General features: G+C 34.2%; 1 protein-coding gene across 6 annotated transcripts in view; it reads right to left on the minus strand.

The window, feature by feature from the left end:
* Positions 1-9484: 9484 nt before the first annotated feature.
* The window catches only part of LOC145270473 (small ribosomal subunit protein mS29-like), a 536140-nt gene continuing 527496 nt past the window's right edge, over positions 9485-18128 (minus strand). For all 6 annotated transcript variants that reach the window (XM_080126119.1, XM_080126129.1, XM_080126147.1 and 3 more), the window contains 4 exons: positions 18041-18100; positions 17382-17474; positions 14444-14558; positions 9485-9638 (listed from right to left, as the gene is read on the minus strand). In XM_080126119.1, coding sequence (XP_079982245.1) covers positions 9553-9638; positions 14444-14558; positions 17382-17474; positions 18041-18100 — 354 coding nt within the window. In that variant the 3' untranslated portion in view covers positions 9485-9552. The remainder of the gene's footprint in view (positions 9639-14443; positions 14559-17381; positions 17475-18040; positions 18101-18128) is intronic.

Genomic DNA, 18128 nt, shown 5'->3' on the forward strand with positions numbered 1-18128 from the left:
AATTCGTGTTCTCTAAAGTCTTTTTTACCATCTCTCCCAATATTGTGTCGTTCATTTAAGCCATTACTCCATGGACTTTCAGCAGTGGTGGTATGCACAACGATATTCAAATTCTGTGCCATATCACGAAATGATTCATTATCAGATTCCCTACCATTATTGGTTAGGATAGATCCAGGAGTACCAAAATATGCTATCCAGTGTTTAAATATAGCACTGATGATGTCTGATCTTTCTTTAATAGAAATCCTAATGCCGACACTGTATCTGGTAGCATGGTCAATCAGGTGCAGTACTTTGTTACCATAAATCTCTTTAATATTCATAGCAACAGTTTCATTAAAATAAGATCCTAATGGGGATCCAACAATAGGTCTAGGTTCATTTTTTTTTAGCGAATACACACTTCACAAAAATTTGGAAGTGTTTGTAAAATTTTAATAAATTTGGGATCTCTTATTCCTGCATTACTAACTAAATCACATAATTTCTTACTACTGGGATGACTAAATTGTCTGTGTAATTTAGTTGCAATTTAAAATTTTTCTGCTTTGTTTTTAGAGATTTCTGTAACAAGGAGAATGTGTTTTAGCTTACCTCTATCTGGTAGGGATCTAGTGATAGGGATGTGATAATGACCAGATGATGTACATTTTAACGGAATTTTCTTTTTCAACATCGTCACACTGTCATGTTCAAAATTGAGACAAGTCCCGACCCTTTTCATGGCTTCTTTGCTTAGGAAAAGTGAAATGTCAGAATCCACAGGTAACGATACTGACATCAATGTCAGCGATGACACATGGTAGAGTCACATTGTAGAGAGAGTTCAGTTTGTTTCCATCGCCAAACTTAAAGGTTCTCCCTCCTTCTCTCATAATTATTTTTTTCTTCTGTTCATGTTTCGAGAAAACATTCATACCATTTTGTTCCACAAGCAGTGTTAGATGCACCATTATCTAGAATAGCCGAACCAAGTGTTTCACCCAAAAGCGTGTTGCCATTTGTCTCACATTTTTGCTGACTCATCAGCACAATATTAGCCAGAGACATATAACTTTCATGTCCGTGGTCCTCATGTTTGTCCCGGGTATTGTCTACATAAGGGCAGTCATATGACCAGTGGAATTTGCAGCCACATTTAAAATACACCGTAGTGTTGCCAGCAGGTCCACGTGGGTTTATTTTGTTTTTGTCAGTGGAGCGTGCTTTATTGTTGTTGCGGCTACTGCTGCTATGTCATTTTCCGTCATGATGTGTTTTTCCTCACCGGCTATTAAAATGCGAATCACTGTGGTGCGTAGAGTGACCATAGTACACCTCGCTAGGTTCGTTTTTATTTTCAGTGTAGGCAATAACATCTTCCTTCTTAACTACAACGGGTGTTGAATTCATAGATGAAGCGTCAAACGGCTGTCTATGCATAATCTTCTTTAACTGGGCCGACATGGAAGAGAGTGTCAGTTCGCCGACTGTCGCCTTAACTAGTCTTTCATTTTCAGAGGTGAGGGAGGCACTCTTTAATGCCCTGAATGCAAGTACTGGTTCAGGCAGGATAATATTGAAATCTTTCAACTTGGCAACGTGTCGGCCAAAGTTAATAAGGAAGTCTTCCACTGATGTATCGGGCTGTCTGCGGTATCCTTCGAAAGTCTTGTAGGCCAGAAAGGCCGACTGGTTCATATCTTCCAAAATAAGGGTGTCCAATTTTTCATATAATTCGGCCATTCCATCCTCAGAATTAAGAGTCGCAACATCTAATTCCAATACAGCTTCCCTGGGTTTTCCTTCCAGAGAAAGAAATACTATGGGAGCGCGTTTTGTTTTGTCAAGTGACGTGGCCATTTCCCAGATACGCATTTCTTTTTTCCACGTGCTGTATTTGTCTTTTAACTAAAACGGGCGGTGAAATGTGTTTTGAGACATAATTACGTTTTGCTCTGCTACCAATGCTAATAGATAAATTCAGGACTGTTAATGTGTATAAAGAAAAATATAAACATATAAATAACGGACTTCGACAACGGATACAGAGAGAATATTTTATTTGACTCCTTACTAACTACCGAGTATATACAATAATGGCAGCTACACAAGTTCTGACCAGAAACCTCTTCACTGGCAGGGAGAGTTTTCAGAGGAGATCACTCACACAGATTAACACTTGGCACTGCCCACCACAACATAACACAGATACTACGCTGTGATCATAGCCAAAGGGCCACAACATAGCATTACAAGAAAAGTGAAAAAGACTTTGAAAACCTTTTATATATGTTGTAGAAAATATGTGACTCGGCCAGTATTTGTTATATATATTACTAGCAGGGCTACTTGGCATATCTTAGATATTATTCATTCGAGGGGGGGCGCTGATCATGAAAATACCAACTTTGTGGGTATTTGTTTTGTTTTAGTTTTAGCAGAAGATACAAGCATACACACAGACAACTGTTCTTTATATTATAGATGAAATATGAAAACATTTTGAAATTTCCAAAAGATTGACATTTTGATGTCATAATAGACCCTCTCTTACTTCACTTTTGTTCATGGTAATAGCGAGTGTTAATGTTACGAAAAAATATTTTATATTATTTAACACCAACAAATGACATATAATATGCAAGTATCATAAAGTTTCATCAGATTTCATGCTAGCTTGGTTGGCTGGTAGCAGGCTCAAGGTAAAAGAGGTGCTGGTCAAGTTAAATCAATTATAGACACATTGTTGAGAAAGTCCTGCTTGTCAAGGCTGATCGCTCCACTAATTTCTTTGCAGACCAGTTTTAAAGTAATAATGCAGGACAAAAAAAGAAAAAATATGTAAATTATATCCTCTTATCTCCGGGTGAGGATTTTTTTTTTTTTGCTTCAGCAACAACATTAACAAAGTCTTGAAGTTAACTTTTTCCTGGTGATTGTAATATGTTACTAGTCCACCCTCCCAAGCTTTGTCATCTCTATTTGAGAAATGGTTCATTTATTGCTAATTGTCTGGAGGTGTTGGCTCTTCAATCCTACTTTCCGACCCTTCTGTTACATTTTCTTGCTGTGGCAGAGAGATAAATACCAAGCTAAAAGAAAAAGGATCCTGGAAAGTAATCAAACCGTTATGCATTTGTGTAATTAGATAAAATTTTAAGTGACAGGTGGTGTTTGATGTGTGAATTTAGTATTTATTTAGTTAAAAAACTATAAATACAGTAATTCAGTATTTGTTTATTAGAAAAATCTAAACTATAAAGTTCAAAATAGAATATAGGTTTAATAAAAGTAAAAACTAATTCCATAGAAAATTTTTTTGTTGTTGTTCTGGGTGTTTTTATGTGAGATAGAACATGATTAAAAAATATGCCTTTTTTTATGTAAAAAACTAGTTCTATAATATTGTAAGGTTATATACATATATTTACAATATTGTAAGTATATATACATATATTTACAATATTGTATAATTAGTTCCTTCAAATATGTACAATCTATATACCTATAAAAGTGAGAATGTGTGTATGTGTGTGTGAGAGAGAGGACACTTTTCAACCTATATACTCAACGAATTTTCGATCTACAGACGTGAAATTCGATATATCGGATATTCAGACATCTGGAAAACTTTTTAATCCATTTTAATCCCCCCCAAAAAAGGCTACTAAGGGTTCAAAATTGAAAAATTGGTATGGGAGAGGTAATTAGATTTTTATCTGTTTATCAACTGTTTCATGAATGCGCATGCATGGCTGTGAAACATGATAGCTTTATGTTAAGAATAAGTAGGTTTGAAAACACTTTTAAATATCATGTAAAGCTGGTCTAATGCTTACTGTCTTTGATTCACTATCTTTCAGTTTCGGTTTCGATCTTAGCTCAAGTATTTTTTTTTTTACTTACAAGAAGTGAACAGTTTAGATAAAAACATAATACTCACATGCACATGTCTCAGTTTCTGTATGAATTAAAATATGCATATTTTATGACCAGGCAATGCTAGGCGGCCTGCTAGTATTATATAACTTGAATTTTAGCCTGATTGAAATATGAAAGACTGTGTAGCTTAATTGCCATATATTTTCATATATGACTTTTCTGCAGATGTCTGTCTCTTGAATTTCTTTGCTGGGGAGTATGAATGGTGCCATTCTATCGACTGTCATTTGGATTCCAACTCCTACTGATGACACCATGTCTTGTCACAAATGAGGATGCGTCACATTCGACTTTGTACTGATTCAACAAGTCCTGAGGGAAATCCAATTGGTGGTTCTTTTGGTCTTGCGTGAGCATTCATGGAACACACCTAGCACACATTTTATCCTAGGGATGACAACATCGTTTCCAGTCCACTGACAACCACATTCAACTCTACATGCATTTCATTCATTATTAAATGCCCATCAGTGCAAATGAGTTGGTCGAGGCACGGTGTTTTCTGAAATTTTGGTGTGCATGGGCATCCAGAGCATGCTTTGTCACTCATATATTTGCTGCCAGATGATGAATGCATAAGTATAGTCATCATAACAATGCAATTTGCAATTCACTCTGATCCATTCGGGTAGAATAAAAATAGGAGGCATTACTTTTGGAACAGCACTTGTATTAATCTATATATTAATATCATAGTACTCTTAACATGTACGTACGTGTGTCACAGTTTCCAGATTATAAATTATTTGATCGGGAGTAATGTTTGTAGTATGTTATCAATTTCTTGTCAGAATCTTCTTCTGCTAAGAGAGCACTGTAGCAGGGACACAGGTCCTTCACATGTCAGAGAATTCCCTCCACTATAAAGGACTGTATGTAACATTGCAGGAACAAACAAAATTAAATAAAAAGGAAATCCGGGTCTGATTTTTTCTTTCTTGTTTAACAAAAGAATTTATTACTGTTACTCTCCCGTCTCAACATCACCTCAAGTCTGTTGCTTCTGCTCCACTACACCCCGGCTGTAGACAGCCATTTCTCATACGTCTATCTTTTTCAATTGCACTTTCTTCTCCTTCAATCATGTGGTGTCCCTTTTTCTTCTTCAAATGCAAGCCCGAGCACACTGGCCAAATTTGTTGTACAGCGATTCTCATGTGCCTTCGTCTATACGCAGTCTCTTACCTGCTGATGATGACACAACCTCAATCCTTTTTCACGTGAACTCCATAACGGTAATTGGCATTTGCTGGTGTAGCCAAATAGGAACCATTGTCTTTTACGATCACATTATACCAGTAAATGATATGGAACAGCATATTCTCACCGCAATTCATGTCACAGTATGGTGGTGTCATTCTGCTATGCTATTCTCGGCCAGGGCATATGGCAACAAAATGTCCTAAACTCCTTGCTGTGGAAGGCTGTGTCATTATCTGTGAGTAGCTCCCACGTTGGGCCATGCTCTCAAAAGACCACTTCTAGTTGATGAAACAGGCTTGCTAAATCCTTCCATGCCAACTGTCACCACGTTGAAAACCATGACGAGTGATCGTTGCAAAATGTAGTGTGTTGCCAATCACTGCTCACTTCTAGTTTTCTCTCTCCCAGTGGACTGGCATTCCATGCACACACACACATATATATATATACATAGCCAATTTGACCGTTGCATTCATCATTGCTAGGTAAACTCTTCTGGCAAAATAAGTGGTATATCGCACTTCTGGGTGTCTACTTTTTTTATGAATCCCCATGATCCAGGTTGCATCTAGTTGAACTACATGCATTGCACTGATCCTTCATTGCGTTGAACCACTGCTGTATCATGTACATCAATTGGTTGGCTGTTTTATGTTTCCTATGGCTAGGGCTTCAATTTTTGGTGCCTGCTGGAGTTTGATGGAGATGGCATCAGAGAACCGCCATAACAAAAACCAGTTTGGTAAACCTTTTCAGACCAATTCACTTATAGCCAACCAATCTGACTAACCATCTGATGTTGTTTGTGCAAACATCCTATAACACTAATTCTAGTATTGAGCGACGCTGGATTGCCTTGCTAAGCAAACTCATTGAGTCGAGTATGGTGATGTTATGGTTTGACACTTTGTCAAAAAATCCCAGATGACCCAATGATGAGATATTTTTGTTTAGAGATATTAGAAAAATGAATACCTCAATTGATAAATAGAAATAACAATTGTTAAACAAATCTAACTGGTATCGATGGGAAAGGTTATTAACTGCCAGCCATTTATTTTAGTAAAAGCTTTTTGATTATAATGAAGCAATGAACAACAGAAACAAGCAAAAAAAATGGATTTAGGGAAAAGAAAAATCAAAAAAGTTTACTTTTCGTAATCAAGAAAAATCATAACAGTTTACTTTCGTAAGGAAATTGTAGTCACATTGTAATAAGAGACCTCCCAAAAAGTTGGCAACGTGATAACAAGAAATAATTTAATTAATGCTAGAAAAGGGTCATAAAAATACAAAATAGCCGCTAACCAATTTTTTGGGGGGGAAACAAACAAAAAAAAAGGGGGGGGGAATGAAGAGACAAGTCTCAAAAATGGGAACGGAGAGATTTCAGAACAAAGGAAAAGAGGACAAAATGGTCATTTCAAAGTTGGCAGGAAAAAATAACCGATTTCATAAAAATCAGATGCCCTGGCCAAATCGAGCCCTTTACCCTCTGACTAACTGAAAAATACAGGTCTCTGCCTTGTAAGCACTTTAAAAAACAAAAAGAATTTTAAGAACTAGCTTTGAAATTGCTAAGTGAAAGAAATTTATTTGAAAGACTTTGATTCAGTTAAAATCCTGCATCCAAAATCAATTTGTTTTGCTTAAGACCTGACTTATCTAATCTCCTTCATTTTGTATGAACTATATATTGAATTATTTGATGTAAATTAATTTTTTTGATAAGAAAATACTCTCCGATGTTTCGTTAATATTTGAAAATGACTCAGTTGTTTCCAGACCTGTCCTGATACCCAATATTCAGGCTGCAGCAGAGAGAAACAGCATATCAATTAACAATGGAGCATTTACGAAGGAAGAATTCAATCATAACATCTGACATCAAACTGCCAGCTGAGAGACCCATCTGGTAGAGTCACAGGCCAGCTAGCATGTTAAAGGGGTTGCCATACGGACTTAAGGTTGTTGTGCATTTTATACACTCAAAGCATTAGAGTGGTAAATTCCAGTGACTAGCGAGTGTTTGATTACATTTTGAGATTCAGTACTAGATGAAATTAAGTGATGCTACTGGGACTTAGGGTTAGTGCACATCTTGCCTGTGTGCATAACCACTGCCATTAGGTTACAATCCACCTGCTCACTAGCTCATCTAACCATGTTTAACTTCTTATAGGCTGTAAACATCTCCTTTAACCGAGCCTCTATCTTCTTGACATCCAGTTGGTTGCTTTCGTTCATCTCCAAACAGAGGGCCAATGCATCCCCCTTTCAGACACAATGGGATCAGGCTCACCACATGATCCACCTTCTGAAGTCTCGCTAACAGCCTCAATTTCTTAAGCAATGCCACCACATCTCCAATATGCTTTATTCATATTTTCACTATAATAATGGCTTTATTCGTATTTTCACCATAATAATGGCTGAAATAAGTTGAAACATTATCTATAATTTTCATGATCAAATAATATTTTTAGGACATTAATTCCTATTTCAGGCACGTTAAATATTTATTTCCCCAGAGATTTTTTTTTTTTTTACACAGTGGTCACCACTTATAAAGGCCCGGAAGCCACTCAAGGATAAGGGTTATTGCAAGTACATTACGTTAGTGTGGAGATTTGATGAAGTGTTTACTTAAGGGGGCGGTTAATTAGGAATTTGTTAACGTTGGACTTGAAGACATCCAAGTTGTAGTCAGGTGGGAAGCAGGCAGACGGAACAGAGTTCCACAGGCGTGCAGTTCTAAGAAAGAAGCTTTGTTCATGGAATCCACGTTTTGATTTAGGCACAGATAAAGATTGGGGGAAATTTTTCACAGTGGATTCGGCTAGACGGGTGTTTTTCGTGAAAGATTGGCGAGAGGGGACCAGAGATTGGAGTTCAGAGGAGCACCTGCCATGGAAATAACGATAAAACAAGGATAGGCTCGCAACGTCTCTTCTGTGGGAGGGTAGAGAAAAGGGCATTTCTAATGAAAAGATAAGTTTTGATAACTTTGTTCGGGCCTTACTCTTTCCAAGGGAGTTCAGAGCCTGCTGGGAGATCTTTTTTCAGTGCTGGAACAGCCTCATTGACAGGCTCATTCCACCGATGCAAGCGATAGGATGATGATGTTATTTGTCCGAAGCTCTTGGAGAATTGTCGTTATGGGCAACATCTAGCAAACGTTCAGGTAGTATACTGTTCACCTTTCAAGAGACTGCTTGCTGCACTACATTCATCTCTGCAAAAACGCATTCTTAATATAATATTCTTTAACAGTGAATTTTAGAAAAATTATTTGTTATTACATTCTTTAACACCAGAAATGTTTCTGTTCTCGTCCTAATTATTACAAAAAAAAAAAAGAATCAAACAAATCAGACCAATTTTTTTTAGCATTCATTCAATAAAAATTGTAGAGAAAATTGTAACGAGTGCAAAAATTACTTGCCTCAAAAACGCTGATGTGTCTTGTTGTAAACAAATAAAAATGGTGATATGCAGTTCATTTTATTCTGAATGGTTGCACAAATTAACGTGACTTCTTGCCTTTTGTATGCAAATTAGATGATCTGATGGGTATGTACTCTCCGCTTATCTCTGCATTGTTTCCAGTCATCAAGCACTTCTTGCCTCACAATTACTTGTACAGCTACCCTTACAGGGGGTATCCATTGTCTTTTGAGACTGAATAGAGACATCTTAGATGATCTTGGGCTGCATAAAAGCAATCTGTTTGAAGAACAGGGTAGTTCATTTCAAGAAAGGCGAAACATACACACATGCTACGTTGTGGAGTGACGTATTATTTTGCAGCTGAGGAAACACATTTGCAGCATCAGTGAAAAGAGGTGCTGCCAATTTTATTTTGGATTACAAAAACAGACATATTTTTAAGTACCAATGCCATCTATCACTAAATATGTGCACAAAACATTCGACAACCATATAAATCATCAAGAACAGGAGTAAAAAGACCATTCTTTTTCCGAATGTATTCCCTGCTTCCTTTGCTCCAGCTTGTTGGTCTAGTGGTCTCCATCAATTCACTGTTTTGATACATCATTGTAATACAGCTTCCTATTCCAGTAACTTCTTTCCAAAAACTGCAAAGTTGTGGAACTCTCTTTCTGCTCACTGTTTTCCTCCTACTTACAGCCTTGGTCTTTTCAAGACCAAGATCAATAGGCATCTCCTGTCTTTGTGATAATCATTTTTCGTTCTTGTTAGCTTCTTACATTAAGCGTTTTCATGCTTCCATTAAAAAAAAAAACTGACTCAAATATGAAATGTGAATGAATTTGCTTTCAATCAATTTAAATTTTGTTTGCTTTTGGTCATCAAAAACAAAAAAAGAAAATATAGAAAAAGTTGTTTTATTTCTTTATTACATTCATAAATCGAAACTATCTGAAGCTGTTGTCATTTTCAGCATGGACCACACACCTGCGTCAGCTGGTAAGGGTTGTGATTAGAGAGGAATATCAATTCATTTTTGCCTTCTTCCGTCTTGGCTGAAAGATAAAAAAAATAATAATTGCCATAAATAGATTTAAAAATAGAATTCTTTTAAATAAATTTTCAATGAAAGTGTGTGACTTTTTATCTTGAAGCATTTCTGATTTTAGATAATACAGTTATATATTGGGACCCTATGCCAGTAAATAGAGATTATGTTAACTAGTATGGATTTCGGAGAAGGTTATATTAATTACATATTGGAACAACTTGGCAGAGAACGGAGATGGACTCAGTGCATCTAGTATGGTTGATGTGAGATTGCAGAGGACAGCTCTCAAAACAAAAAGATTTTACTATTTCATAAATTATTTTGGAGCAAAACCTTGAAATCATTGATGGTACTTTGAACCTACAAGGTTAATCAAAGCAAGCCATTCTTAATGCAAACACAACTCTTGAGAGTCGGAGCCAACAACAAACTCCCAAGAGAGAAAGAAGTTTGTGCCATATTACCTTTTTGTCTGAAAAAAAATTTTTTTTTTTAAATCACAAGTATGTAATCATTTTTTATGGAAATCACTTTGGATAAGGTAAGAAGTCAATTGATGTAAGGAGCTTAAAAAACACTTCAAAGTCAAAAACTAGCAAATGATAAGTGTTATATGGATGCATCTAAACTTAGAACTCACCTAGCTGTAACAACCGGCTTCCCACCTGACTATAACATAACAGTCTTCAAATCTAATGTGAATAGGTTCATGTTGAGCAGCCCTCTTGGATAACCTTGCCCTACCCAAGACTGTTCTTGTTGTCTCTCCATCTACCTGACACCTAACCATAATCCTAAGGTGCCCTCCATACTTTGATAAATGGTGACCTATCTGCTAAAAACAAAGTCTCAATTGTTCCATACATGAGTTTTATTTGCCTAAGTTAAACAGATGATCTACAAGCTTAGACGAAGCAATAATACAAGGAATGGCATACATGAAAAAGTAGCAGTTAAAGAATGAAGATCAGGCCACGTATGTAGTTTCTTGATCACTCACTAGCAATAAGGCACAAGTGCAGCAAGTATGTGTGTTGTGTTATGAGCTAAAATTACCAAACCACCAATACATCACATTAGAAAAAATAATATATAAAAACAGTAATACTATTTATCATCTTGCAACAACATATCTAACACTATCATCATAAACGATGTTGCCTGGGAGTAATGAGCAATTCAACATGTGATTATTTATATTTATTTTTTTATTTTGCAATGGGGATGGAGGGGTCTTAATTGATAATTTTCCTAAAAGAAACATTGAGAGAAAGCAGGGGAATGCTTAAAGAATATTTGATTTTTTTTTTCTCTAAAATTCTCCCTATATTAGAAAACAAAATAAGGAAAAATGTGTATGACGTACATACATATCATATTCCTAAAATCATGTAAATTGATCTATTAGTTTTATTTTATAAAGAAAATCTCAACACTCTATAACATGGATGAGGGAAGAACGAATGCCCACAAATCATAGACAATGGCAGAAATGGCAGATCATTAGAAATTGACTTCCAGACCGTAGTGGAATGGGACCATAAATGGATGGTAACAGTTAATGCTAATAAGACTAAGCTGCTCTTCTTTATAATTACAAGACCATTACATTCAACCATTGATATCCATGAAAAATAACACTTTACCTGAGAATTCTTTCTTCAAACTCTTCGACCTAACATTTACAAGCAATATGAACTGGAATAAATACATTAAGGACATTGCAAAGACTGCTGCAAAGAAGGTGAGTTCTCTATTGTGCTAAAAGGCTACTCATACCTGAGAGCATCCTGTACCTCTGCAAGGCCATCATTCGCTCATGCATGGAGTATTGTTATCACATCTGGGCTGGTGCATCTACCACTAGCCTTTCCCTTTTGGATAGGGTCCAAAAGAGTTTTCAATCTAATAGGTCCCATTTTGTCAACTAAGCTCCAACCTCTGTCCCATCACCACAATGTTGCATCTCTGTGCCTGTTTTACAAATATTTTAATGAAATGTGCTCTGATGAACTTGTTGCACTTGTGCCCCCTTGACATACATATCCCTGACAAACTCGCTCAGCAACAAAATCTCACCTCTTCACTGTTGAGGTCCCTAAATGCCAGAAAGCTTTCTACTCTAATAGTTTCTTCCTTCGAACAGTTAGACTTTGTGATTCCTTTCCTGCTACCTGCTTCCCTGACTGTACTGATATGCAGAAGTTCAAATGTAATGTAAACCAACATCTTATTAATCTTTCCTAGGTATCGTCCCAAATAGTAGCACCTCATGTCCTATTGGCAATATGCTTTGTTAGGGGTGAATGTTAATAAAAAAAAAAAAAAAAAAAAAATCATCTTTAAGAGATTAATGGGAATTCATAGGCATTACAATATAAATCTTGCAAGTTTAAATTATTAATAAGTTATCTTCCTTGTTTTTTCCTTTTTAGATTGTTTTCAAAATGGTAGACAAGACAACTGCTTTTCTGTTATTCAATTTTTTTTTATATAAAAATAAAATTACTTGATCAATTTTCGTGATTTTTGGAATAAGATGTTTTCATTTTGTCATGAATACATACATCATACAGATTTTTTAGGTTTTTTTTGTTTGTTTTTTTTTTATTCAGGAGGAATTATAAACAAGAACCGAATATTTTTCACAAAAAAATTATTACTCAAGGTTGATAGCTTCAAAACATTATTTTAACAAATGAGGATTTGCTGAGAATTTTGAAGGCAGTTTAAAGACTTGCAAATTTTGAGACGTTGCAAAATAATCCAATTTTTCTTTTCAGCTATTAAAGATTAAAACGGATGAGTTCATTGCTTTGTGGTGATGTATGTGTAGGGGAGGGGGATCTTTGTTTATAACTTATAGTTTAAAATGCATCTCAATTTGTTTCCGACAAATTGGCAACCAATTCTCACTAAATTCTCCACAAAATAAAAATAATTTTCGGAAACGAAAATCTGTGATAGATTAAAAATCCAATCATTTCTATTTACAAACAATAAAAATAAACAGTTAATTAATGAAATGTCCTTTTGCAGATTAATATGCAAAGCATATTGTTATATACTAGGACCCTATGCAAATAGGTAGAGACTAAGTCAGCTAGGATGAATTTTGAGAGCATGTCATTAAGTCATATCAGGACGACCTCTGAACCCAGTGCACTCGACGGGTAAGGCAATAAGGGTCAAAACAATGAGAGACACAGGTGTTGATTACATGAACATATGATATTTCTTAAGTTTGAAACAGTTTTTGACCAGTTTTATGTCAGAGAAGCAACAATATGTGCTGACAATATAGAAAGCTAACAAAAAATTTTTGAGAAAAAATCCGTTTGTTGATCAATTTTAAATTAAAGAAAATATATTACTTGTTTTGATTGGACTATTGTTCTCATCTTGAGCTTTATTTGTGCAACGTTTCGGTTAGTGTATCCTTCGACCTTTGTCAGGCATGTTATTCTTGAAAAAGAAAAGAAAAGAGAAATGTTACTGGCTCCATAGATTGTTTTATATTCTTGGAGTTGTTTTTTGTTTTTGTTTTTTTGCTGTTGTTTCGTATGTGTGAAAAAATACAAAACCATCTATGGAGCTAGTAACTTTTCTCCTTTTCTTTACCAAGATGGGGACCAACACGCCTGAAGAAGGTCTAAGGCTACACCGACCAGAAATGTTGCACAAATAACATTCAAGATGAGAACAAAAGTAGGAAAAAATTCATTTTAGACGATGGGTCTCTCCTCGTGAATGAATCTTCTCTGCCCAATAAAACCTTTAAATCACCAACAAAGTCTCTTTGTGTTTTTATGCATGAATTTATTCATATTGAGCATTAGAAGATTAGAGCCAATGGACGATCCAAGTTAATGACCATGCACACATGGGAAGCGACAACTAAAGAATGAAAAACAGACAAAAAAACTTTATGTATTGATTTTTGCTCACTGGTGATAACACATGTGCAGAAAATATTTTTATTAAAATGCACAAGTGCATTCCATGTGCGTCTGCTTGTGTAAACATCGTTTAACATCTGTTGAACATTTAATTGTTTATGAAAATGTTACAATATACCTAAAAAGTAGATGATGCAACTTATATCAGAAAAGTCGGCTGTTTATGTTGCCTGAAGTCGAAAGATTGCAACTTTTTATATCACACCTGCAGATATGCAAAAAAATTTTTGTACAGATTAAAAATGCTTGATGTAAGGTTAGAAATCATTTTTGGTTCTTATACCAAATTCTTTCTACATTTAAAAACAAAAATAAATAAAAAATCTATATACCTGTGATAAAACAAAAATATTATATTCCAAAAATCATGTAAATTGATTAGTTTTATTTTTAAATAAGAAAACAAAATTTTATGAGTCACAAAGGCAGTTATCTTTTCTGGCATTTTGAAAACGATCTAAAAACAAAAGGAGATAACACAACTAATTCAAACTTGTGCGATTTATGTTGTAATGCCTATGAATGCCTATTAATTGTTTAAAAATGATTTTCTTGATAAAAAATAAACCTACTTGATCAATTTAGGTGATTTTTGGAATATATTTTCATTTCATCATGGATACATACATTAATTGATTGGCGTAAAAAAAAAGGGGGGGCAAATTTATTTATGATAAAATTTGTATGAACAAAATGTTATATTTTAAGTTGGAATTGCAGATGTTGTCGATATATCCTTTGTCATTTTTTGTGATTTGAACACTGCAGCTCTTGTTAATTTCACAAGATTACAAAGATTGGGGAAAATACTTCCATTACATTTAGAAGAAGAAAGTAAGGCGATAAATACCTAGTGGATGCTGTAACCACAATCTGTCAATGTAGTATTCCAAGCAACTGTGAATCTCTTTATCATTGTATTTCGAAACATGAACGGGAATAAAAGGTTCCAGCATCTCAAATGCCTTCAAACAGGGGGAAAAAAATGTAGATAAAACAATTGATTAGATTTTTTTTTAATTCTCGAATACAAATATCAAAACATCAGTCGATTGGAAAATGCTGGTAGCAACAACAGAAGAACAATCACAAAAGCATATTTTTTTAATTTTTATTTGTTTTTTTTTATGAAAATTGCTCTAGACAAGGCGTGAAACTACTTGATATAAAGAACTAAAAAAAACTACTACTTCAAGGTCAAAAACTTGCCAATGATAAGTGTTAGATGGCAGCAATTTTTCCCCCATATTTGTCAGAAATATTGTTCATGAAATGTGAGGATTGAACAACCAAAAAAGGAAAGCAAGAGTTCATTGAATATCACACACGTCATAGCTGTGTCGCAAAAACGAAGGCAGTCAAGAGACCTTCGTTGATTTTTCAGAATAGTTAGTAAAGCAAAAAAAAAAAAAGTGTGGTAAAAAATAAATATACACAAGTAAATGTTACCAAAGGCAATATCTGTTACTCTTCCACCTTCTTGGATGTGTTTTATTTTGGTTTTCTTTTTGCATTTCAACTTATTTTAAAGTGCTTTTTTACTTTAAAAGAACCATAGTGTAGAACTTGTTGAGTTAAAAAACAAAATGGTGATCTCGTTAGAGTCCCAGTGGAGCCTCAAAAATGAAAACAAAATACTGTCAGGAGAAAGACATGTCTAATAAATGCTACCAATCATAAGAAAATTTAATATTCTGCCAAGATTTCATTTGATTTTCAATTTCTGATTATTGAAGACCACCACTTTGTATTTTGTTCTAATTCCAAATGACACGACCTTTATTTTTAAATAAACATAATACTTTAAAATAAGTTAAAACACAAAAAACTTATCCAGATAGGTAGAAGAGTAACTTATCTTAAATTTGGTAACATTTATTTATTGTATCCTTTTTTTTTTTTTTTTTTTTTGTTAATTATTCAAGAAAATTACCTTCTCGATGTGAGACAATATCATTGAAAGTGAATTCATTACATTTTTATTATTCTTAAAGTGAAGAAACTAAACTCCAATGATGGGTTTTACATTGCTATATTACTTGTTGTCGTTCTTTTATTGTCGTTACTTTTTCATAGGACTATCTGGACAGGAGCTGCTTGGTGCATTCTATCAAGCCTAAAGAAAGTTCAAAACCGGCTTCGAAATCTACTAGGTGATGCCCTTTTCTCTTCCCTGCAACCTCTTTCTCACAGAAGAGAAGTTGTGAGCCTGTCTCTGCTTTATCGCTATTTTCATGGCAAGTGCTCGACTGAACTCTAATCTATGGTCCCCCTTTGCCAAACTTTTACAAAAAAAACTCTACAACCACTATATACAATTTTCCTCACTCTCTATCTGTGTCTAAATCTAAATGCAGATTCCATGAACAAAACTTCTTTTCCAAAACTCCCAAACTGTGGAACACTGTTCCGCTGGGCTGATTCCTGGTTGAATACAACGTAGTAGCTTCCAAATTCAAATGTAAACAAATTCTTGTTGAGCCTTCCCCATAAATAATCAAATTCTACCCAATTTATATCATTAGCAATTACTATACTACTACCTTACATTCATTAACCCTTATCCTTGAGTGGCTTTCAGGCTATAATAAGTGGTAACTCCCAACTAAAATAAGACTTTCAGATGAGCTTGTAAATAAGATTGATTGAAATCAAACTAAAATTAAGTTTTGATAAATATTTATATCTTATAGTCATAGCAGTTTTTCATTGCTTTTCTTTTAACGAAACTTGTACTATTAGTGAAATTGATATTTACAAAATTGAGAATTAAGTGGAATAAAATTTGCCAAAAACGATATTGTCTGATTTGATAGACGCAGCAGTTTTGAATGTGGATTGATGACAAGCAATTGTTCATCACAAGAGACTTTTCTGTGACACATTCTGGCAGCTTGAACCACTGGAATTTGACGAAACACTCAGCCAATGTAGCAGACAACAGTTAATAAATTGGAAGAAACTGCAACCGTTCAAAATTTATGTCAAGAGTGTGTCATCAGTTTAGAACACATTGTGACTGATTGGAAAAGTTCCTATGAGACATTTGCAAAGAGTACTTTCTTAGGAATCTTTAGCAGATAAATGAAAAAAAAAAACCTACCCCTAAACTTAAAAGAAAAAAAAAATGTATCATAAAAAATAACTTTTTTCGTACCCCCCCCCCTAAAAAAAAAACCAAACTTGAAACAGTAACATTTCTTACAAAAAACAAAAAACGTTTTCATTAGTTGCTACATATTTTGCAAAAAACAAAATATTCATTCATAAAACTTACTGTAGGTTGGCTTATTATTATATTTTAATTTTTTTTCATTGAAAGTACTATATGATGAATGTTTATTATCTTGATGTTTTTTTTACTGACATTTTAAAATTTGATCACCGTTTAGCATATTCCAGTGATTTATGGAATATTATGGCGCAACATCTACGAGTCATTCTCTGCATAAGTACCGAGATGATCGCTTCTTCTATTTCGTCCTCCCTTCAGCTGCCTTTTCAAATATGATCAAATCAAAATGTATAAAAATGCCAAAAGTTTTAAAATAAAAATCAATTAGAAATAACTGAATTAATTTTACTGCAAATCAATGTCAAATCTGATTTAATGAGAAAAACCATTGAAAATTCGATTTTCTGCTTAGAAATTTCACCCGTTTTTCATTCAAACCAATATGTCGATGAAATTTGTAAAGTCTATAAATAAAAAACGGCATCTGAAAGAAATATTTGAAAAAAGTGATAATGAAAAGTCGATCAAAAGTAAATTCTTATGATTTACAAACCTGTTTCTCCAAAAGATAAAAAGGTGTGCATTTCTCTCGGAATTTCGAATCGTTAGCAACTTTGTCGACAATCCCAATCACCATTCCATTATTCTGGAAAACAAAAACCACAAAATATTTCTCAATTTTTTAGATGAGAACTGATTATATTATTTGAATTACTGTTCTCATCTTGAATCTTATTTTCACAAAATTTCAGTTGATAACCTCTGATCCTCAGGTGTATCTCGTTGAACTAAAATTTTAAAATTAACCTTACAAAATGTTTTCAAAGATGGGACTAAACTCCTATTTAAGATTAGTGCATGCAAACATGCACATCGATTTCAGACTGACAACATCAGATTTCAGATTGTCAATGATGTTACATATCCTTTTCTCTCTTCATAAGCAGCTGATCCCTAAGGATTAATACCACCACCACCAAAAAAAAACAAAGCTGCCTTTAAAAGTCTCAGCAAAAAAATATTATTTTCACCATTTAATAAAAAAAATTTCAAACTAACCTTATGAAATAATTTTTTCAAACTCGTATTTAAACTAAACTACAGTTTTATTAATGTGAATATTGCACTTCATAAGATTTTTTTCATTCTTTTTATTTTTTAAAAGAAAATCTTTGTCAATTGAAAATGAAAGAAAAAAAGATCACAACTTACCCAATCATTGCGTAAAATTTTTCTAAAATTATAAAATAAAGTCATTTTGTCTGTGGATAGCTGTAAAAATGTAAATGAAAAAAGAAAA

Source organism: Euprymna scolopes, chromosome 4, assembly GCF_053919585.1.
Source record: "Euprymna scolopes isolate OS-2025 chromosome 4, ASM5391958v1, whole genome shotgun sequence".
Taxonomy (NCBI): Eukaryota; Metazoa; Mollusca; class Cephalopoda; order Sepiida; family Sepiolidae; genus Euprymna; species Euprymna scolopes.